The 24472-nt window shown below is 32.8% G+C and overlaps 2 protein-coding genes and 1 long non-coding RNA gene across 4 annotated transcripts; 1 reads left to right on the top strand and 2 right to left on the bottom strand.

Moving 5' to 3' along the window:
* Positions 1–3203: 3203 nt before the first annotated feature.
* LOC111381207 lies at positions 3204–3874 on the bottom strand. The gene is made up of 2 exons (XM_023004956.1): positions 3788–3874; positions 3204–3578 (listed from the first exon to the last, which is right to left on the bottom strand). The coding sequence occupies exons 1-2, from the start codon at positions 3872–3874 to the stop codon at positions 3204–3206; spliced, it is 462 nt and encodes a 153-aa protein (XP_022860724.1).
* A 9164-nt stretch (positions 3875–13038) lies between these two features.
* On the bottom strand, positions 13039–14715 carry LOC111381203 (1-aminocyclopropane-1-carboxylate oxidase homolog 3-like). The gene is made up of 3 exons (XM_023004954.1): positions 14109–14715; positions 13672–13993; positions 13039–13514 (listed from the first exon to the last, which is right to left on the bottom strand). The coding sequence occupies exons 1-3, from the start codon at positions 14624–14626 to the stop codon at positions 13263–13265; spliced, it is 1092 nt and encodes a 363-aa protein (XP_022860722.1). The 5' UTR covers positions 14627–14715; the 3' UTR covers positions 13039–13262.
* Positions 14716–16980: 2265 nt separating this feature from the next.
* LOC111381205 lies at positions 16981–21087 on the top strand. 2 transcript variants are annotated; one of them, XR_002700294.1, is made up of 3 exons: positions 16981–17149; positions 20188–20392; positions 20580–21087. It is a non-coding gene; the product is annotated as an uncharacterized LOC111381205 (long non-coding RNA). The 2 variants fall into 2 exon arrangements; XR_002700293.1 differs by having other exon boundaries at positions 20506–21087.
* Positions 21088–24472: the final 3385 nt, after the last annotated feature.

Below are 24472 nucleotides of genomic sequence, written 5' to 3'. Positions count from 1 at the left end.
GCCATAGACATTTGTTTTAACGCTAAGTTATCGTTTATGTTTATTTGTTACATGGATATTTTTAAATTGTGTTGTTACTTAAAAGTTTGAATCGAATTATATGATTTTCCTTTAATGGTATCTTATATTAATAAAAGCAAATTTTATTTAGAATTAATTATATAGAATAAAACGAAATATGTGCATGTATTCACTGTTTAAAATTTTTGGGTCATTATAGTTTGCTATTAGAGCATAGGTTTAATTTCCTATAGACCCATGTGTATAACGACCCAAATTTTTTTGATTTGAATCATTATCAAGATTTTGAAATGGTAATTTACTCTAATTTGTAGAAAATAATTTATGTATTAATTCCCAAATGGAAATAAACAGTACTTTCTTACGCTATATCTTAAACGTATAAGTTTGGAAAGATCACGTAGAATTAATCTGTAAAGTAAGACTTAGAGGCATAATTATTTTACACATGTATAATAGTTTCCATTTGACTGTCTCTATAAATTCACGTGCACCTATGTAGAAAATTAGAAACATTTATATACACATAAAGCATAATATATTTTCTCTTTCTTTAGCAGGTGGTAGATGGCATCAAGATTCACCCATTTTAAATCATTATAGTACATTGCATTTATTAGACATGTATGGTAATTGTAAATCAATTTCGAAAGTTGCTCCATGTTCCAATCTCCACTTAACATAATTATTTATGCCAAATTTGGATAACAAGGAAAACACAAAAATACCCCAACGAAATTAAAATTTCAAATCATCATTTGAAATTTCGTGTCCAAACAAAACTAAGTCCCATATTTAAAATTTAATGAACAAGCTCAATAAATAAATAAATAATCTAAGGTTGCTGCTAAAATTTAGAATTTAAGGCACGTTACACTGGATTATTTTATTTAGTCCCATAAATCTTGGTTCAACGACTGCACCTCATCGCCTACCGAACAAAGACCTGATCTAACCTGTGAGGAGTAGGAAAAAGGGTGAGTACATGGAAATACTCAGTAGGATATAAAAATTAATCGTGTGACCCTGTATAAAAATTTTGAACACATGTCAGAATTTCATACCGTCTCATATCTTTAAATCCGATAGGAGCTCACATCATATCATATCATTATACCGGAATGGTCATGTCATTGATATCATATCATTTCATATTTAACTTTCGTGAGTACACAAATTCATCAACATGAAAAAAATAATTAAACAGGACATAAAAACACTTCACTTCATATCCTACATCGTGAAATAAATCAGTTTTTGAAAGACAAACTCCAAATTCACGTTCCTACAATTCTTCCTTTTTCTTTTTATTTTTTCCTGCCTCTTTGCTTATGCATATATTTTTATGTATCTTCTATCATGTGGTGTAACTATATTCATAAATTATCCAAGAGTTGGTATCGGGAGACGTGTGAGATTTAAAAAGGACTTATGGATAAAATATTGGAAATCAAAATTTAACCAAATCTTGTCAACAAGTAAACCACTAAAAAACCAACACGTGGTGGCACATTCTAGTTTTGCTTGACCACCCACGTGACTTCCTTTCTCTCTCTCTTTTCTTTTTCCTTTTTTTTATATCTTTATTTGAATGAAGAAAATCAATCATAACCTACCCAAGAATCTTCCTCCATTCACGTAACTTGAGGGAAAATTTATATTCATTAATAATTAATTAAATTATAATTTAATGCTATACCTTTCAACCTCGATAATTTGGGCTCCGCTAATCCAAATTAACTTTTTCTTGAGCCTAAAATGCATCTTTAATTACGATCTATCCAACGAGCCCAATATTCATATACTTATTATCACTTCATGAATATCTACAATTTAACCCAATTGAAATTAAAATTTACTTTATATGCACTTTAATCCCTAAACTTTCAAAACATTAAAATATAGCATACAAGAATTAAATTCTATTCTATGATATTTTGGGATATTACAATCTCCTCTCCTTAAAATATTTTCGTCCTCGAAAATTTTCCTTGGTTAATCAAAGAGCTCTGTATACTTGATTCTAAGCTCCTCTTCCTTCTCCCCATGTTGACTCGTCTCGTCCATGATTTCACCATTGTACTTTGACCAGAGAAATTTCTTTGTTTTTGAGTTAATGTACTATCTAAAATCATTGTTGAGATTTCTTCATATGATAGATCTTTTTGTACCTCCAAGGCTTGATAACTTACCACGTGATTAAGATCATAGACATATTTTCTGAGCATTAGACCATGGAACACATTATGCACTGCTGCAAGTTTAGGCGATAAGGCAAGTCTGTAAGCCAAACTACCAATCCTTTCAAGAATTTCGAAAGGTCCAATGAATCGCGGTCTCAACTTTCCTTTCTTTCCAAATCTCAGTACACCCTTCATTGATGCTACCTTTAGAAAAACCTTAGCGCCTACTTGAAATTCTAAATTCTTTCTTCTACCATCAGCATAACTTTTCTGTCGATCTTGCGCTGCCTTTATTCTTGCTCTAATCTTATCAACTGCTTCAACTGTTCGTTAAATGATTTCAGTACCCAAAATTCTATTATCTTCGACCTTATCCCAGTAGATAGGAGATCTGAACTTCCTACCATAAAGAGTTTCATATGGGGCCAAACATATAGTGGCCTGGAAACTATTGCTATAACGAAACTCCCCTAAAGGTAGGTGTGTCTCCCAACTACCACCAAGATCTAAAATACATGCCCTCAACATATCTTCTAGAGTTTGGATGGTTCTTTATGATTGTCCATCCATCTGAGGATGATATACAGTGCTAAACTTCATTTTCGTCCCCATGGCTGTCTGCAAACTTTTCCAAAATTTAGATATGAATCTTCGGTCTCTATCTAAAACAATAGTGACTGGAACTCTATGCAATCTGACTATCTCTTTGATGTATAACTATGCGAGCTGTTCCATGTTGTAATTTACTTTGATTGGCAGAAAATAGGTTGACTTCGTCAGACGATCCACCACTACCCAGATAGCATTGTGACCTTTTGCTGACCTCGAGAGGCCTACAACAAAGTCCATTGTTAAGTGTTCCCATTTCCATTCTGGAATATCTAATGGTTTCAACAGTCCTGATGGCCTTTGATGTTCTACATTAACCTACTGACAGACCATACATTTCTCCACGAATAGACCAATTCCTCTCTTCATGTTTCTCCACCAAAATGTATCTCAAAGATCTTGATACATTTCTGTATCGCCTGGATGTGCCGCATATGGGGTGGAGTGAGTCTCTTCCAATATCTCATTTCTTATACCCTCATCCTTAGGTACACACAATATTCCTTTAAAAGTAAATGCTTTATCTGCAGATACTTCAAATCCTATACATTTGTTGGTACCAATCTCAGCCTTAATCTTCTGCAAAAATGGATCCTTATCCTGTGCCTCCTTAATGCAATCCCGAAGAGTGGGTCGAATCATAAATGCTCTTATTCTTGTTGTAGTTTGAGTTGACGGTGTGATGACTTCCAATCTTAGTTTCTCAAAGTCTTTTATCAAATTTCTTGTACTGTGGGCAAAGTTGCTAACTGCGATCCGGTTTTTCTGCTTAAGGCATATGCGACTACATTAGCCTTACCCGGATGGTAATGAATTGTGTAGTCATAAACTTTCACTAACTCCAACCATCTCCTCTTTCTCATATTGAGTTCCTTCTATGTGAAAAAGAATTTGAGACTCTTGTGGTCTGTATAAATTTCACATTTCCCACCATAGAGATAATGATGCCATATCTTTAAGGCATGAACTACTACTGCAAGCTCAAAGTCGTGCGTTGGATAGTTGTACTCATACTGCTTCAACTGTCTCGAGGCGTAAGCAACCACTTTTCCATGCTGCATCAGTACACAGCCTAAACCCTATTTGGAGGCATCGTTGTAAATCACAAATCCATCAGAGCCATCTGGTATTGTCAATACAGGAGCTGAAACTAGTCTCTGCTTGAGTTCTTGAAAACATTTTTCATATTTTTCTGTCCACTGAAACTTCACACCATTTCTCGTGAACTGAGTCATCAGCCCTGCTATTTTTGAGAAGCTTTCAATGAGTCTTCTATAATAACCAGCCAATGCTAAGAAACTGCGGACTTCACCCACACTGCTCGGCCTTGGCCAATTTGTTACTGCTTCTACTTTAGCAGGATCTATTTTGATTTCTTGGACGGTAACCAAATGACCAAGGAAACCTATACAATCAAGCCAAAATTCGTACTTCTTGAATTTGGCATATATTTTCTCCTTCCTCAAGGTTTCAAGTACTACTCGGAGTTATTCCTCATGATGTTTCTTGTCTTTGGAGTACACGAGTATGTCGTCAATAAATACTATGACGAATTGGTCTAAGTATTGATGAAACACTCTATTCATGAGATCTATAAATACAGCTGGAGTATTGGTCAAACCAAAAGGCATGACATTGAATTCATAGTGTCCATAATGAGTCCTGAAAGCAGTTTTTGGTATATCGCTTGCTCTGATTTTCAGCTGATGATACCTTGACCTCAAGTCGATCTTTGAAAACACTGTAGCACCCCTTAACTGGTCAAATAAATCTTCTATTCTTGGCAACGGGTACTTACTTTTGATGGTCAAATTATTCAATTCTCGATAGTCAATGCACATTCTTATACTCCCATCATTCTTCTTGACAAAAAGTACAGGAGCTCTCCAAGAAGATATACTTGGTCGAAATGAAACCTTTCTCCAACAACTCCTCTAATTGCAACTTCAATTCTTGAAGTTTTTTAGGTGCAATTCGGTATGGGGCCTTGGATACTGGTGCTGCTCCAGGAACCAAATCAATTGTGAATTCCACTTGTCTATCTTGTGGAATGCCTGGTAAATCATCTAGGAATATGTCTACAAAATCTCGCACAATGTTAATATCGTTAACAATTGTTTCTGTATGTTGGGGACTGGGTGATATTGATTAGAAATCCTTGACATGACTCCTTTTTCAACATCTTTTCCACTTAAATAGATGATACAAGACAAGGCAAAGACTTGAACTTTGCTCCAAAAAAATGGAATTCTTTCTCACCCGGTCTGTGAAACAATACTTCTTTCTCGTGACATCGAATGGTCGCGTGATTAAGTCCCAACCAATCTATGCCCAAAATAACATCAAAATCTTTCATCTCCAAAAGGTATAGGTCTGCTTGTAATATTTTCCCATCAATGTCTAACTTCATAGCCCTAGGCATCCGATTTGTACAAAGAGTTCTTCCTGAAGGGATGCTAACCTCTAATTCATAATTCATTTTCACACATGCAAAGTTTGACCTAGCGATGAAGGATGCAAAGATAAAAGAACTTGTAGCCCCTGAGTCAAAAAGTATGTAAGCAGGTACATCAGATAATAATAGAATACCTGTTTTCGTAATTATAGTGTTAGACCAGCAACCAAGGGACAGAGATCAAATAATATGTAGTTCTAGGTAAAAGAACGTAAGCGGTTACATTAGATATATTAATAATAATATACCTGGTATCACATTCGGATCCTGCTCCGCCTCATGCTGATTCAGTGCTAAAACTCAAGCCTTTGCTTTCTTATTCTTGTCTTGATCATCATCCTTTTTCTTTGAAGGCTCTGTGCAGTTGAGAGCAATATGTCCCAACTTACCACACCGAAAGCACATGTTCTTCCCAAGTAAACATTCACCTCTGTGGAGTTTATTACACTTAGGATAGGGTGTAATACTCCCACTCGTCACACCAATACGAACTCCTATGCTTGGCTTTTTATTTTGCCAGTTATGTTTGTTCTTCTTCTGATCACTCCACTTTCTTTTTTCCAACGACTACTTGTCGTGCTGGGCATACTGTCCAATTGTGGCCATCTAATATTAAATAGCATGGGCTCTTTCCAACATCTCATGATATGAGGTGAAACGATGAGACATAATGATCATGTCGATCTCTGGGCGCAGTCCATTTTTGAACCTCCTAATCTTCTTAACTTTAGTGTCCACTAAGTGCGTGACATATCTTGAGAGCTGCTCAAACTGGCTTTTATAATCAGTAAGTGACATGTCTCTCTGTCTAAGCTGTAGAAACTCTGATTCCTTGAAATCTCTCAAAGCTTTGGAAATATTTTGCCATCACTTCATCCTTAAACTGCTTCCAAGTCAAGGTATGTTGCTACTCTTCCGTCCTAGTGCGTGAGACAGATTCCCACCAGTGACTAGCTGCTCCAACAAACATAAATTCTACGCATAGCACTTTTTGTGCATCCGTACAAGCGACGTGTCGAAAGATGCGCTCCAGACCTCTAATCCACTCCTCAACAGCTAGTGGGTCGGAACCACCATCGAAAGTTGGAGGCTTGTACCTACGAAATTGCTTAACCACTGAGGCGGCTCCCAGAGACAAATGGAGGTCCATTTTGCTATGGCGGTGCATTCTGTGGCGACAGTGCTTGGCTCTGTTTGCTTAATTTTTGTACCGCTCGTAGTAAATCGCGCATCAAGCTGATGCGAATATGTGGTGCCATTTCCTAAAATTTAATTTGAAGTTACTAGTCACATTCCAGTACTAAGTATAACAAGTTATACTTATTTTATCGTACGCATTTCATAAATTTAATGAAAAAATAACCCTTAAAAAATTTAAAGATATGCAATTTAAAATATTAAATCATGTAAAATGCCTAAGTACATTCATCTTCTTACCCCTTTACATACCTTAGTGTCATCGAAGGGTGGTCGATTGGTGGTCGTTGAGTGCTGAAGATCATTCACATATTTAATAACTTTAAATTATCATTATCGAAAATTCATAAATCTTCAAAAAAAATATTAACCTTTAACAAATATTACGCAATGAAACAAATAAACATTTTATTACACATAACATTTAAAACGTGTAAAATCCAATGTTTATATATATCATCAAAATTTATTTATTTAGCATTTATTATTATTATTATTATTATTATTATTATTATTATTATTATTATTATTATTATTATTATTATTGTTGTTGTTGTTGTTGTTGTTGTTGTTATTTATTTATTATTATTATTATTATTTTTTCACATGGGGAATTACATCGAAATTTTAGCTACTAGAAAATATCATATATTAGTGCATGGACTATTATAAAATTTCACCCATTTGAGAAAAATCTAGTAACTAATAATCTAGTGATTATTGTGGCTAAACATAAAATTTACTCTAAGTATTTCTAAAGAGTCTATAAGTACATAGACACATAAACTATTTAACCAATCACATTTTTTTTTAAAAATTTTAAACAGTTCACGGTTTGAATAGTGACCCATCATTGCTCACCGGTTCACGTCCCAATTTTTTTTAAAACCAAGTTATGAGAATACACGTGGGTCTACAGGAAATTAAACCTATGCTCTGATAACAAATTGTAACGACCCAAAAATTTTAAATTCGATTCGCTACCCAAAAATTATTTATAGAGAGGTCAATGTTATTTTAAACCACTTATGGCTCATAAATTTACATTTCTAATTGACACATCCTTAGAAGTTGAATAAAATAGGATTTCTGGCCACTAAATTTGTAAATTTCATACTGTTGGAATATTTTCTTTTAAAATAATCAACTACTTAAATGTTATGAAAACTCTATAGATAAAATAGAAATAGTATGCACAAATATTAACTAACCATGTTTTTATTTCTTACTGAATTTAAAATAATGATAATAAGGAATATTTTATTTATTCCTTTATAGTGAGTAGAAATATGACATCAACTTCACCAATTTAATATTATTACTTATTCACACGAATAAAGCAGTAAAGTATAACCAATTACTTTTAAATAGTGAATATATGCACCTATTTCATTTTATCCTATATAATTAATTCTAAATAAAATTTGCTTTCATTAATATAAGATACCACTAAAGGAAAATCAAATAATTCGATTCAAACTTTTAAATAATAGCACAATTTAAAAATATCCATGTAGCAAATAAACATAAACGATAGTTTAGCATTAAAACAAATGTTTATGGCAAATAAATAAAATTATGTGATAAAATTCTAGATTTTTGTCCAGCAAGATGAGGCACAATCACTCAATCGAACCACTACGCTCCAACACGACCTGATCTAACCTGGAGGAGTAAGGAAAATGGTGAGTACATGGAAATACTCAGTAGTATGTAAAAATTAATGGTGCAATCCCGTATAAAAATTTTAAACACGTGTCAGAAAATCATACCGTCTCATATCTTTAAAATCCGATAAGAATTCATATCATATCATATTATATTATTGTACCAAAATGGCCATATCATTCATATCATAGCATTTCATTCTATAACTTCAACATGCATGAGTACAAAATTCATCAACATGTTAAAAAATAAAATTAAACGGGACATAAAAACACTGCACCTCATATCTTACCTTGTAAGATTGAATAAATTGTTGAAAGGTGAAATTCAAAATTACGTTCCAAATCTTCTAATTTTCTTGGCTGCCGTAAAAAATGAGACTGTCTTCTGTCGACTGCTTATGTATATATATTTGTGGTGAAATTATTGGATTCTTTATGTGCTTTAATTATGCTGGAAATAAATACCCCTTTTGAATCTACCATGAACGTGTGTGTGTGTGTATATATATATATATATATATATATGTGTGTGTGTGTGTGTGTGTGTGTGTGTGTGTGAGATAAATTTTGGTGTAGATAGAATAATCAAAACGTGTGCCACAAGAAATTTGGTTGGGGTCTTAGATAATGGCCCCGTTTGGGAGGATTTTGAGAATTGATTTTTTGATCGTTAGAAGAAAAGTGGGGTCCACCTGTGAGAGAAGAAATCAAAAATTACGACTGAAATAGTGAAATAACAATCAAAAAATCAAAATTTTGAAGTAAAAAAATCCCTCCCAAACAGGCTGAATAAGTCATGACTACCTTTTAAACTAATCATAATAAAATCAGCATGCAGTTACCATTTTTATCTACTTGTGAAAACGTGGGAGCTAGGGAGTTAGAGTGGATAGAGATAAAAACAAAGTTGTTAATAAATATAATTTAAAGTCATATCTTTCAACCTCGATAACTTGAGCTCCACTAATCCAAATTAATTTTTTCTCGAGCCTAACATGCATGATTAATTACGATCTATCTAACGAGCCCAATATTCATATACTTATTATCATTCCGTCAATATCTACATTTTATCCCAAATAAAATTGAAATTTACTTTACATATACTTTAGTCCCTACACTTTCAAAACATTAAAATATAGCATACAAAAAAATTAAATTCCATTCTACCAAAATTCTCGGGATATTACAATGGAAGGAGGAGACCTTTCATTCATAAACATTATTGTAGATTATGGATTTCTGCATTTTATATATCCAGGAAAAGATCTAATTGAAATTTCAAGATTTGATGACATATTCATAAAATAAGTATCCAAATTTGCCAAGGGACGAAGAATATATTTGAAATTCTATTCAATAAGTCCTGAATATGATGGAATTATTTTTTTATCCTGTTGACCACATAATCTCAATTGGATATGTTGCAGCCAATTTCAAAATAGACGTTACGAAAAATTATAAAAAAGTTCCAAATGTGACCAAGTCATGGATCAGGCATAGAACCGCACTTGGAATCAAAGTCATATAAAATATTGCTAAAAGTTTGTATGATAAAAAATTCTCATGTTTGTATCAATATCAAAATTGGATGCTAGTTTCAAATGAAGGACATGGAAAATCAGAAATATTAAAGGACTATATTACAAAATTCGACATACATCAATTTCCAGGATATTTTACCACTATCAAAGAATTTTGCCAGCTAAGAGATTGTCCCAGCTGCATGTGAAGAAATAAAGAAAAGAGGACAATAATAGAGCACATTTGATAAAGTTACATGTGAAGACATAAAGAAAGGAAGACAATAATAGAGGGAAAATGCTCATTGGATAAAAAGTTGAAGCTGCAAGTGAAAATGTAGATCCCAAAAGAACAATAACTGAAAGGCATGTACACCTTTTCAAATTTCTGATGTGTGCAATGATGTTAATAAATTAATAATAGAGCCTCAGAAGTTTGTATAAACAGAGGCATTATGGGAGGATAGACACATCTTGAAATCTCGAATTATAATCAATAGCTACTCTCAAGCCATTCTCAATTTGAAAATCCAATTTTTCTGGAAATCCTTGTGTACCAAATAGAAATCTTGTATAAATTTTTATAGAAATAAAATTTCAATATTTTGATATCAATATGAGTTTCTAAATCTTTATTCTTATAGATCTTTGAATGATCTAATAGAAAGTTTATTTCTTATTTTAGCAAAAAGAGAGTATCTTTAATCAAAATCTAGAGATTTATTCTTTAGAATTGATAGAGTGAGAGCAAGAAGCTGAAATAGTAAAAATTCAGTGAAGGCACGAGGACGTTGAAGGAAGCAGTTTACATATTCAGAGCTCGAAGGTTACTCGGTTCTAAGAAAAAGATCCAGATCAAAACTAAGGTAAGGCTATTAATTTTTGCTAAAATTTGAACGAATCTTCTTAAGATCTTAGAGAATCGTAGGGATCTTTTGTATGGTTGAATGTCAGGATATATAATTGAAGGATTAGATAATTTATTAGAAAGAATGTTAAAAGAAATAAAAAATATTAATTTTCAATTAAAAAATATAGATATATCTTCTAAAGAATATATAATATATTAAATAAAAGTATGAACAATATGTTGCAGATTATTTCAAATTATTAGATTATAGAATGGATTTATATTCAAAATTTCAAAATAGAACATAGTTCAAAAAGATTGGGATATATTGTGCAATATAGGAAGAATTATTTCATTAATAGTAATATAGACTTTTTAATGAAAATAAATTGTAATAGGCCAATTAAAAAAATCTCCCGATAACAGCTGACTTTCTTGTTTTGGTTATTTCAATTTTCACATTTACAATGTGCAATTAGGACATTTTATAGAGATTTATCTAGAAGACGTCATGTGAGGTAGAGAATAAAATTATCTTTTTCTTCTGAGAAATTGTTTTTGATTTTTAAAATTTAATAATTGCTAATAATTATCCGTCATGGAACCACCTCATTATTTTATTTTATTTTATTTATTTTTTTACGATGGAACCCGCAGCCGTTACCCTTCGAGTGTTCATTGAGTAAACCTCATTAACACTTTTCGTTTCACATATGGTTGTATGTATTAATATTAAATTCTATTATGACATTATTATATTTTGGCTGGAGAAAAGGAATGTAGGGAGAAGTCGTGTATTTATGTAAATATGCATAATGGAATTCAAAAAAATTCAATATCCAAAAAGTTCAATCAACTCTGTGGTCAGATAGAATGTGATAGAACGTGTAACTTTGACGATTCATAAGTTGAGACTATTCTAAATTTGATCTACAATGATCTTAGCATGCCAGAGTTGTCCATATACACAACCGTTAACGAAAATTCCCACAACGAGAATAAATTGGAACTTTTACACCACGAACCATTCACGATGGCCAGTTCAATTTGGAGAGAATTATGGTTTTCACCTAAATCTCTTGTGCTGACTTGAATAATAATAAGTCTTAAACTCTAAATATGGATTGACTATATATATAAATTTTCACAGATTCTATTTGCCTAAAAGATTAATCTAATTAATGAATCTTAGTTCAATAGTAATTATTAGGTCCAACCAACAATTGATCTTAGGACTTAATAGTTACAATCTCCCACTTGATTTAGACCCAATATCAATTCCTTATTTATTATTCTATACCTTAATTTACGAATTTACGTGGATCTCTGGTTATGATTGGTACATATATGTTCACATATGGTGAATCTAAATTGAAAAATTTGTGAAGAGACTGTACGAGACTCGGCTTAAATGGAGTCTTTGTTTACGTGTTTTTGCCCAACAAAAGATATTTAAAGATCTGATGATAAAAATAATAATTTTAAACGACTATTTCTTTATTTAAAGGAATATTTAAATTTGTATTAGTTATATTTTCTCATTGCATTATTCTCACCTATAGGGTTCCTCGTCGAAATGTGATCCAAACTAACAACTTCATTGTATCAAACCCACCTATTCCTCGTAATTCAAAAGCTTTATCTAAACATTCAAACCCCCCCCCCCTCACATTCCTTAGGCCTTGTAGAAAAATTTCAAAAATCAACTGGTCACATTTTATGATCTCTGATAAAATGTTATGACCTATACTTTAATTAAACATGTCATGACCACAGTAACAAAATTTATGGTCAAAATCACATATTAGTCATAAATCATATAAAGTCATAGCCATAAAAATAAAATTTATGAGTCACAATTAGGTAGGGAAGGCAGTGGGCCGAGCCAGCTCGGCTCAGTCCACGAGCGGCTCGCTAGCTCGTGAATTTTTTTTTATTATTTTTATTTTTATTTTTTTTTTGCAAAATTTTCAAATTTTATTGACAAAATTTTATTTTTTTTCCACATTTTTGGACGAGCGGCTCCTGGGCTTGGCCCACGAGCGTGATAAAATTTTATTTTTTTCCACATTTTTGAACGAGCCGGCTCGTGGGCTCCTCGAGCTCTGCTCGTTGGACGGGACCCCCCGCTCGACTCGAGCTCGGGCTCTTCACTTGACGAGCCTGAGCAACCCACGAGCCGAGGTTTGACGAGCCGAGCCGGCGGCCCAATTGACATCCCTACAATTAGGTAATAAGTCACAAATTACATATTTAACATGTCCCAAAATATTTATTAGGCACAAAATCATACAATGAACTGGTCATAATAGCTATTCTTCTCACCCACCTCTCCACCACCGCTGGCAACCAACCACCCTACTTATCATTTACACAGAATATAACCGCATTTTGTCTGTAATACAAACTTAGTTTCGTTTCTAACAAATTTGAGTTATAAAAAAAGTTCAAAATCATATTTGGCCAGCAAATAATTGGAAATCTGCCTTCTGTTCGTTGAAATATCCACATAATCTTGACTTTCTTGATATCAAACAAATGTTCAACTTCATTTATTATTAATTACACATTATTGAGTTGCAAATGAAGCAATACACACTGTCATGCATTTATTCAACACAAACTTCAAATATCTATTGTTTATTTAATTACATAAAATTGCTTTCATTCTCAGGAATTTTCACAAGCCAACTGTCTGAAAACAAGTCATTCACAAGTGCAGGTGAAGAAACAACGCCTCTTCACTAGCCATCTTCATCCCTTGCAATAATTAACAAGAAAATTCTCGTCAAGTCCAACAGTGAAAAACTTCGTCATGTAATCACTCAGCAGGACCTCTTTGTATACGGGAGGATTTTCTTCTGTTATCAACTCTTTAATGGGGCTATAGAAAACCTTATCCATGTTTATGGGACCAGAGAAAAAGCATGCTATGGAAATTCTTGGCCCAAGACGATTGGCAACCACTCTGTGCTTATTGCTTCTGAATTTTCCATTGGATACTAGCTTTAAGCCAAAAATTAATAGAGAAAAATCTTCAGTAAAAATGAGCCAACAAACAGGTAAAACGAAATCAGAAAACAAACATATTCATGGTGGTTCGTGTTCGTGGGGAAATACTGAATTATTTGGTTTCAAAGTATAACAATATATCTATGGATACCTGGAGAAGATCCCCAATATTAGTTACAAGTGCTCCACGAATGGGCTGGACATCGACCCATTGGTTTTGGAAGAAAATCTGGAGACCATCGATTTGGTTTTGTAGAAGAATGGTGAGAAATCCAAGATCTGAATGCTTTACGGTTCCCAGAGTGAGTTCTGGTTCAGGGCACGCTGGATAATAGTGACAGGAAAAACGGTGCCCTTCAGAACAGTCCATGTTTCTTAGGTGCTCAGGTTCGAGTCCAAGAGCCTCCGATAATAATCCAAACAGAATATTTCCCAAGTTACTGACGGGTTTTGAGTACTCTATAACTGACTTCCTGTGAATTAACAGCATGTTTGTCAAGAAGTACTGTATAGTAATAAACTGTATTAAGGAAAAAGAATCTAAAATTTAATCAATTCTCTAGTACGGCTAAACTTTTGTTTACGTACCTACATAAATCTGGCAAGTCATCAGAATTAATTTGATCAGGATCTGAAAATGAAATAGCCAACGTGTCTCTCCAGCTAGCAGTCCTTGATGTGAACAAATCAAAATTGCTGTTAAATCTCACCCTTCCCGTATTATCCCACGTGTAGTATTTCTTTTTCTCCTCAACATCCTGCTCATTAAATTTCTGTATTGCATCAAGTATTTCATTGAGCACATTTAAGGAAATCCCATGATTCACCACTTGGAAAAATCCCCATGTTTCTGATGCAATCCTTACTTCTTCTACAATCTGTTTATGCCTATGGGTTTTCTCCAGATCACCCAAATCAATCACAGGAACTTCAATTTGAGCCCTCTTGTAATTCAAATCTTTAGCCAGTTCTTCAGCCGGTCTTACAAAAATCTGGGGAATTTTTTGCAATCCTGAATCAACTAATCCCTTTACACCAGCTTTTGTTTCATCAAAAGTCTTCAATTCTTGCAGTCTGTCATATTCTTGAGCACCTGAGGTATCCATGACTCCAGCTATTAGATGCAAATTTATGGGTGGTTGGCCACTATAGGATTGTTGAGCTATATATCAAGAAGGTAGCAACTTTTAATATATATATATATATATATAGAGAGAGAGAGAGAGAGAGAGAGAGAGAGAGAGAGAGAGAGAGAGATGTTGGGTTACAATTTGGGTGTGACCCAAATTCTATTAAAAATTTAATTGGGAGTTACATTGGGAGTTTGTAGTTTGACTTGAATAAGCCTTGAAAGAATACAAGACTGATAAGGAGAAGGTTTTGCGATTTTGAACTTATGTTCAACCTCGAACACTCCGTCCGTTATTGATTTTATTTATTGTAACAGGATTTCACCTTATGTTAGACTCGTTTGTATTAATTTTCCTAATATGTTAGTGATTCTTATAACTATGTGGCATATTACACATTTGTTTAACCTGCTTAGAGAGTGATCCAGGTGAATTAGATTAACTCGCAGATAGAGAAATCAGGAGAGAGTCTTGTGAGATTCAGGATAATATATTGTAACCCTTTATTTTTAATTAGTGAATTCTCCGTCCCTGTTCGTGATTTTTCTTGTTTTGGGTTTCAACATAAATCATATGTTCTTGTGATTGTTATTTTCATCTTGCCCATTATTTCGTCTTTAATATTCATAATAATTGGCTCATTTTCTAACCAGTGATGTCAGAGCAAGGATGGACAGCTCCTAGGAGAACCAGTTTGGTTACGTATTAGAGCAAGGTTTGATCAACTTTGAATGAGGTTTGATAGCTCCAGAATGACAAGTATAAAGTTTGATATTTCGCTTTTGGATTGTAATACTAGATTTTCGTTATGGCAAATTTTTGTTTGGATGATGGAGAATAAGCAATGTAAGGATCTAATTTTGATAAAAGGGTAGAGAAGGTCTTACTTATATGTTTTGGAAGGTTCGATGATCACGTTTGATTCAACTATCTCTAAATTGAAGAAAATATGTATTAGGTCTCAAGAGATCTTCGGTGAGGCTCATTTGGTTGCTTCAAATGGAATTGGTTGTGTTCAAGTTGCTCCCGATGATAATTTGAGAAAATTGACGTAATCCTACATGTAAGCAATGCTTGGATTCAGTTGGCATTTACTGAGTTTGCCCTAGTTGGGCTTTGTGGAAGAGGTAGATGAACTTGGTGGATTGTTTTGTTTTTAAGTTTTATTCCGTGTAGCGAAATTTGATTCCAAGTGGAGAATTTTTAGAACTTCATTCTTTGTAATGGAACTCGTGTCAAGGTGGAGATTTATTATAATTTGTGCGTGATCCCAATTTTATTGAAAATTTAATTCGGAGTTGGTAGTATGACTTGAAGAAGTTTTGGAGGAGTCCAAGACGAATAAGAAGAAGATTTCACGATTTTGACAGTTTTTGGACTTATATTCAACATCGACCACTTTGATGTTACTTCACGTGTAAATTATTTCGACTTCTTCGTACATTTTACTTTATCATAAAAGGTGGAAATTTCTTATGGAAACGAGATAATATAATATACCGTCTTTGAATTATAATTCTTTAAATTATAAACCATGCATTAAATTTTCAATTGAAAATAAGATAGATAACTCAGTTCAGCAACTCGAAATTAAAGTTCATGAGCTAACGAGAACAGCTGACTTTTTGGCTTTGCTTATCTCAATTTTCACATTTAAAATGTGCAATTAGGACATTTTATAGAGATTTGTCTGGAAGATTTCATGTGAGGTAGAGAAGAAAATTATCTTTTTCTTCTAAGAAATTGTTTTTGAATTTTTAAATTTAATAATTGCCAATAATTATCCATCATGGAACCACCTCATTAACCATTTTTTTTTATGACGGGAGAACCCGTGGCCGCTACTCTTCGAGTGTGCACTTGGTAAACCTCATTAACACTTTTCGTTTAACGCATGGTTATATGTATTAATATTAAATTCTATTACGACATTATTAGATTTTGGCTGGAGAAAAGGAATGTAGGGAGAAGTCATGTATTTACGTAAATATGCATAATGGAATTCAAAAAAAAAAAAATTCAATATCCAAAAGTTCAGTCAACTCTGGGGTTAGATAGAATATGTGATAGAAGGGATACCTTTGACGATTTATAAGTTGAGATCACTCTAAATCTAATTTACAACGATCTCAGCATGCCACAACTGTCCATATCATAGTTATTAGACTTGGATCGGACCGGCCGATTCTAACCGGAAATCGTTGAACAGGACCATGGTCCTGTCCGAGTCACCTAGTTTCTTAAATCTGCAACTGACCCATATAAAACCCATACGAACCGCTAGCTTATCTTCTGAACCGCTGGCCTAAATTTTAAGGAAACAGCCCGGTCCAAACACTTACGATAAAAACCCTTTCTCTCATTCTTCTTCACAGTCGGCAGAAGAAGAAGCGAAAGCCCTACCCCCGCAGCAGAGAAGCCCATCTCTTGCAAGTCTCAATTTCACTCCCAAGAATCCAAACTTCAAATTTCAAGCTATATTAGATGGAAGAAGAAGATGTAAGTTTAAATTTTTATAGAATCTGCAAGCAGAAAATCTGATCCGTGTCCGTGTTGCTGGCTATCTCCTTTCTGTTTGTATTTCAATTTTCAGTCCTCAATGTCTATCTCCATTCTGTTTGTATTCCAATTTCAAGTCTGTGTTGCTGGTAATGAAAGTTCAGGTTATTAAAATTGCCTGTTTTAGTTCATTTTCAATTATGAATTATCTTCACTGAAAGTGTCTTATCCTCGGTCCTGCATATCTCCTGCCTCTTTATAGCAAAATTGTACTTAATTCGTCCAGTCGTAGTCAACTTTCAATCTTAAATGTGATTTTATGGGTGATTGTGGATTACATGTACAAGTTAAAATTTGCAATTTTGTACACACATATGGATCAGAATCAATGGTTAAATTGCAATTTCATGTGTGAATATGTTTGGTTGAATTTCACAGTTCTAGTTCTTGGTTTATGGATTTTCTTTTTGTAGATTTCTTTAATTATATGTTGATCAATTTTTGTAATTTAGTTAGCTAATTAGATGTGTAAGAATGCTGTAAATCTCAATTGTGGTAATGATTCTTTTTGTAGCTTTGTGACACGTGAGTATACTGTAATTTATCAATTTTTGGATGATCTAATTCCAGATTTTAAGTATAAGGACCCATTTGTCAAGTAGACAAGAGAACCCATTAGCATGTGATTATGTGAACTTTTGATAAAGGAGTTTCTCAGTTGGAGACATCCGCTGTCTTTAAAAAAAATGAAAAATGAAAAAAAATAAAAATCAACCCTATTTACCATTGATTTAGAAGCTTACCTTTTAATTACACGTGTCACTTTGCCTAAAAAATTAATCAACTATAATGGGATTTTCAGTTTTCACACTTTCACTTTGGAGCTTTCAATCCCTAAACTGGTGGTTGCTAAAGCAGTGTCACTGTAATTTAGTTAGGTAATTTGATGTTGATTAAGAATTTTATATTTGTCCAGACGACGTGTGTACCGACTAGAAAAGGTGAGATGGAGAAGTTTTAATATTCGGTCGAATCATTTGGTGTTGAAATTTCTTAATGTGTCCAATTTTTTATAACTCTCCTAATGATATATGATTCAAGATAAACTTGTGTCTTTGTATAGTTCATTGATGATGATAGTATACCACATTCTTCTCCACCAAAAAGTCATGCTAGAGGAAAAACAGATATAGCATGGGGTCATTGTAAACAGATTATTGAAGCTGGTAGTAATGGGAAAAAAAACTTGTTTGCTTGTATTGTGGAAAGACTTTTGTTGGAGGTGGTATTAATCAAGTCAAACAACACTTGGCGGGAATAAAAGGTGATGTAGATTCTGGTCATAAAGTACCCCCTGATATTAGATTTAAAATTAAAGAAAACTTGGACAATTTTACTACAAAGAAGCGTAGAGCTCAAGAAATTCTGGATGAGTATAAACCACATAGCTCTTATTATCGAGAACAAGAAGACCAAATGTATAGAGACTTGAATAATGATGATGTTCAAGAGATCATCCCTCCGAGTTCTAAAGGAAAGGGTATAGCTATTCAGACAAGTGAAAGAAAAGGATGGGAGCTAAACATTTAAAACAACAAAAAGGAATTGGATCGTACTTCATGCCAAGAACAGGACTTGGTAACTAGCCTACTATCAAAAGTGTTCTTCAAAGCAAAGAAGTATTAGAGAAATGTGATCTCACTATATCAAAATGGATGATTGATTCATGTATTTCATTCAATGCTGTAAATTCCGTGTATTATCAACAAAGTATAGTTGCCATAGCTAGCATGGGCCCTGGCTATAAAGGCCCAAATTCACAATCTTCGTGGTTATTTATTGGCTAAAAATGTCGAGGAAGTACAGAAATATGTAGAAAGCTATTGTTCAATATGGAAGACAGCTGGTTGTACAATTAAAGCAGATGGTTGGACAAATCAATGCAAAAGAACGCTTATTAATTTTTTAGTTTATTGTCTGAAAGGCATAATATTCTTAAAATCCGTAAATGTTTCAGATGAATCAAAAAGTGCTGACATGTTATACAAGTTATTTCGAGATGTTGTGTTATTTGTAGATTCAGAATATGTGGTCCATATGGTGACGAAAAATGTTGCAAATTATGTTGTCGCAGGTAGGCCATTGGAGCAAGAGTTTCAACCGTTATTTTGGTCTCCATGTGCAGCCCATTGCATTAATTTAATGTTTCATAATATTGGTAAACTCGATGAAGTTAGTAATGTCGTATCTAAAGCATCACAAATCACAAAATATATATACAACCATTGCTACCCATTGCATTTGATGAGGAAGTTTACTGGAAGAAAGGAAATACTTCGACCTTCTCCTACTCGTTTTGCCACTAACTTTATTGCTTTACAAAGCATATTGGCCCAAAAGGACCCATTAAGAGAAATGGTGACCTCTAGAGAATGGATTTAATTAGCATATGCAAAGGAAAGTAAAGGGAAAAGATTTATTGATGACGTACTTGATTATGTGTTTTTGCTTCTATTGTGCAACTTACTGAGCCCCTAGTTCGTGTTCTACGGATTATTGATAGTGATGAAAAGTCTTCGATGGGCTACTTGTATGAAGCCATTCATGTAGCAAAAAGTGAAATGGAACGTAGATTTCAAAGAAGGAAGAATAGAATAGCTCCTTATTTGCAAATTATTCAGAATCGATGGGATAGTCAATTGCGTAAGAATCTTCATGCAGCTAGGTATTGATTAAACCTGTCTTTCCAATAAAACAATTCTAATATGGAAAATCATGAACAAACTATTTCGAGACTTTTAGATGTAATCGAGAGATATGCTTGTGGTCAACCTGATTTAAGAAGCAAATTGACTAGTGAAATGATACTATTTAGGCAAGCATATGGTGACTTTGGATGTTTATTTGCTATAGCCGATCGTCATAGAATGGCTCCTGGTAAATTTTATTCTCATGTTATGTACTTTGTTATGTCATATAATTCAAATTTTAGTGTATATAACATATTCTTATTTTGTTTTCTCTTTGTTTTAGTACAGATGAATGGTGGATGTGTTATGGTAGCAGTGCACCAAATCTACGAACACTTGCAATTCGAGTATTAAATCAAACATGTAGTTCTTTAGGTTACGAGAGAAATTGGAGTATGTTTGAACATATTCATTCTAAAAAGAGAAATAGACTCGAGCATCAAAGACTTAATGATCTTGTTTATGTTCACTACAATTTACGATTGCAACAACGGTAATATTATTTAAATAAATCCTTTCCTCCTTTTTTTTTATTTGAAGATTTTGCTTTCTTTTATTAATATTATATTTTGATTACTTATAAATTGGATAATAAACTTTGTTTAGGAATTATTTCAAAAGTCAAAATTATGATCCTATTGACTTTGAAAGGTTTAGCATTTACGACAATTGGTTGTTAGAGGATGAGCCACCGAATTTGGTAGATGATGAATTGCAGAAATTTTGTCGTGATTCAGGTGCATGCTCTATACAAAATAATAAAATTGATGGTAATTGTTTGACTGATGCTATTGTTTCTTCTTCTTCTTCTCTTTTTAAAGTACATCTACTGTAATGTTTAAATTTAATACTCTTTTCCGATGAATTACATTTTGATGATCTTGATTTGGATTGTGATGGAAATGATGGCAACGGAATTGATAATAGAAGTGATACAAACAATGGAAATGAGGATTTTAGTATGACTGAGACTCCATCACTGGCACAAGGCGAAGGAATTGAAGAATTTATGTCCAAGACCCCAGCATGGAGGAGCTCAAACTCCTCTTAATTGAGAAGAAATTGATTTATTTCAAATAATTTACTTTGTTACCACGTTCTTTACTCCACGTTCAACTTATAATTGCTAGTCTTACTTTTGCAATAATATTTTTAAAGTATATGAAGCTATGTTGCCGAACTTTTCCATATAAGGTATATATTTTTATATGATTGATTGTTGTGTTTATTGTTTCAAAATCATATTTCACTATATATGATCTAAAATTTGTGAAATTGAGATACAAATTGATATTTAGTTAACAAAACAATATAAGGTTAATTTAGTTATTAATAGAAAATGGAAAAATATTAATTATTCAACAGAAATAGTTAAAATTATTTTTGATAGGAAATGACCCGCCGGTTGAACCACCGAGTCACCGATTGAACCGCTGACCTGTTGACCCACTGCATTGTCTGGGTCGGATTTGATAACTATGGTCCATATATACAACCGTTAATGAAAATTCCCAGAACGAGAATAAATTGGAACTTTTACACCACAAACAATTCACGACTGCCAATTCAATTTGGAGAGAATTATGGTTTTCACCTAAATCTCTTGTGCTAACTTTAATAATAAGTCTTAAACTCTAAATATGGATTGACTATATATATAAATTTTCACAGATTCTATTTGCCTAAAAGATTAATCTAATTAATGAATCTTAGTTCAATAGTAATTATTAAGTCCAACCAACAATTGAGCTTAGGACTTAATAGTTACAGTCTCTCACTTGATTTAGATCCAATATCAATTCCTTATTTATTATGGGAAAAAATCATATCTACCCAACAAAATTATATTATTTTATAAAATACTACATACTATTTTATATACATAATACACTATTTACCATATAAAATATAACTGAAAATACTACCTTTAATTACTCTTATTGCATTTTATATATATTTATTATACAATGTAATTGACAAATTTAAAGAAGGCATAGATTAAGTAGATCTAATTTAACTCCAAATTAATCTCTCTTTCTAAAAAATATCCATTTAAAATCACCTTAACAATGTTGAATGTAGCACTATAATTTTTCATCTTCTTCATCTCGTGATCACAAAAAATAAAAAATAAAATAAAAATTGAAGTTGTTATGATTTTAACTTTTCATTTTCCAGCAAATGAATAGATATTATTTTGTGATAACTGATTACTTGTTGGCATGTAATATGATTCAACACTGACTGCATATAATTGTGTATTTGTCCCCCCCCCCCTTCCATGTTCGAACGTCTGTTGTAAGTTTTTATGAAATATGGGATATAACATGAACATGTTTGATATTGTGTGACTATTTACCTTGGCAAAAAGTATAAGTATCAAATGATTCTTGTATCAAGTCTCGGATGAGTATTCAAAACAATTGGTGGATTTGATGGCTTTGTAATTCACTTGCAAACGGTTTGAGTTGGATTGGGTTTGATGTCAATAACTGGTTGATTTAATGGCGTAATGAGGCATCCAATTAATGGCAGGATTGCCTTGCAGTCGGGGAGATGTATGTTGACAACTACATTGCAAGGTATTCAGTGTTGCATTTCAAGTTATCATTGTTATATCTTACCTTACAGCTGCATTCATTATTACAGGCTACCGGATTTGCAGGCTAGCAATCTAGTTATACTGAAACACCCGCATAAATTACAATCAACTCTAGTTAGCATCACATAGGTAAATCATCTCGTCTAAAATTATAAATTTATTTATTAGTCATGTAGAGAAGGACATGTTGACATTGATCGGGGATTTCTTTCATATTGAAATATGATGCAAGTTACTAGGAAAAATTGGGGTTGCAGGGCTATTGGAACCACCATTGATGGTGCAATATAGAGTCCCATTGACATGTACTATGCCAGTGGATTTTTGGCTTCTACAAATAAGGTTACCATTAACTGTAATTTCCATGATTTGATGATGAAGTTTAATTTAATTTAATTTTTTTTCTTTTGGTTGTGAAAACAACAATTTGATCGATTTTTAAGTAGACGGTTTATATCTCGCACTTAACAAAATAATTTTGTATAAAAGACTCCGTTAACAATTAGGTGTAATGTCATGCGATGGACTTGCGAAATGATATTGTGCAAAACAGCTGTCTATTCATTAACAAGTTCCATAATTGGCATTTAAACAAAAGTGTTTCAGATGTTGAGAGACTCTTTCATGGAATTGGTAATTTGAAACTTATTGATGAACTTGTACGCCAGTATTGTGATTAACATTGAATCTTATTTAACATTTTGGAATGCACAGAATGCCCAACTTCACTACAAAATTTATGATAAAAACAATACATTGTACAGTTTGAAATGACATACATCTAAGATAAACGTAATGAAATTTGGAAACTTGGCATTATTAGATTGCACCATGAGGGAATTAATAATCACTAATGATGTTACGTATAAGCAACACAAGTCTAATGGATGCAGGGAAGTTGGCATCAACAAATTAACATTAAAAATCAAAATTATCAATACCATTTACCAATAAAACATAACAACAGTATGTCAAAATGATAAGATGCTAGACTCCCAAATCTGTAAAAACTACTAAAAGCACAAATCTGTCCAATTTCTCATTCTTTAGTTCAACTATCTCCACCGTTTTTGCTGCCTTACAGTTCAGTTAGTTCTTGGATGAACTCTTTTCAAGAAGAAGATTGGGGATTCCATATTAGTGTCTTTAGCGCTCCGTCTAATCGAGTAAACCTTTAAAAAGTCAATATCAAACAAGTTCACATACATCAATTGTCAAGGCCTTTAGATACAAACAGAAAAGCAGAAAAAAACATTTGATATACTCGTCATGCAATAAATCATATCTCCATTTTAAGGTATAATTTACCTTATCTTCAATTCCTTTTATAAAGGGACTGGCTTTTACAAGGTGCTTAAGGCATCCTTATGATTTATGAAATGCAACAATTGATATTTTCCCCTATAGATGCTTCAATGACAATTATAGCTAAAGCTAAGCCACCACATTCCTTGGCAATTGCCTCGGCTAAAGGTTTTTAATAATAAGTCTTAAACTCTAAATATGGATTGACTATATATATAAATTTTCACAGATTCTATTTGCCTAAAAGATTAATCTAATTAATGAATCTTAGTTCAATAGTAATTATTAAGTCCAACCAACAATTGAGCTTAGTACTTAATAGTTACAGTCTCCCACTTGATTTAGACCCAATATCAATTCCTTATTTATTATGGGAAAAAATCATATCTACCCAACAAAATTATATTATTTTATAAAATACTACATACTATTTTATATACATAATACACTATTTACCATATAAAATATAACTGAAAATACTACCTTTAATTACTCTTATTGCATTTTATATATATTTATTATACAATGTAATTGACAAATTTAAAGAAGGCATAGATTAAGTAGATCTAATTTAACTCCAAATTAATCTCTCTTTCTAAAAAATATCCATTTAAAATCACCTTAACAATGTTGAATGTAGCACTATAATTTTTCATCTTCTTCATC

Source organism: Olea europaea, unplaced genomic scaffold (genome assembly GCF_002742605.1).
Source record: "Olea europaea var. sylvestris unplaced genomic scaffold, O_europaea_v1 scaffold2269, whole genome shotgun sequence".
NCBI classification, from domain to species: domain Eukaryota; kingdom Viridiplantae; phylum Streptophyta; class Magnoliopsida; order Lamiales; family Oleaceae; genus Olea; species Olea europaea.
This window is presented reverse-complemented; position numbering and strand designations above follow the sequence as displayed.

Coding starts and splice junctions, on each gene's coding strand:
- LOC111381207 (XM_023004956.1), bottom strand. CDS start 3,874: ATGCAGCATGGAAAAGTGGTTGCTTACGCCTCGAGACAGTTGAAGCAG. Junction 3,579..3,787: donor CGCACGACTTTGAGCTTGCA/GTAGTAGTTCAT, acceptor TGCCTTAAGCAG/AAAAACCGGATCGCAGTTAG.
- LOC111381203 (XM_023004954.1), bottom strand. CDS start 14,626: ATGGATACCTCAGGTGCTCAAGAATATGACAGACTGCAAGAATTGAAG. Junction 13,994..14,108: donor GACTTGCCAGATTTATGTAG/GTACGTAAACAA, acceptor GTTAATTCACAG/GAAGTCAGTTATAGAGTACT. Junction 13,515..13,671: donor ATATTGGGGATCTTCTCCAG/GTATCCATAGAT, acceptor TTTGGCTTAAAG/CTAGTATCCAATGGAAAATT.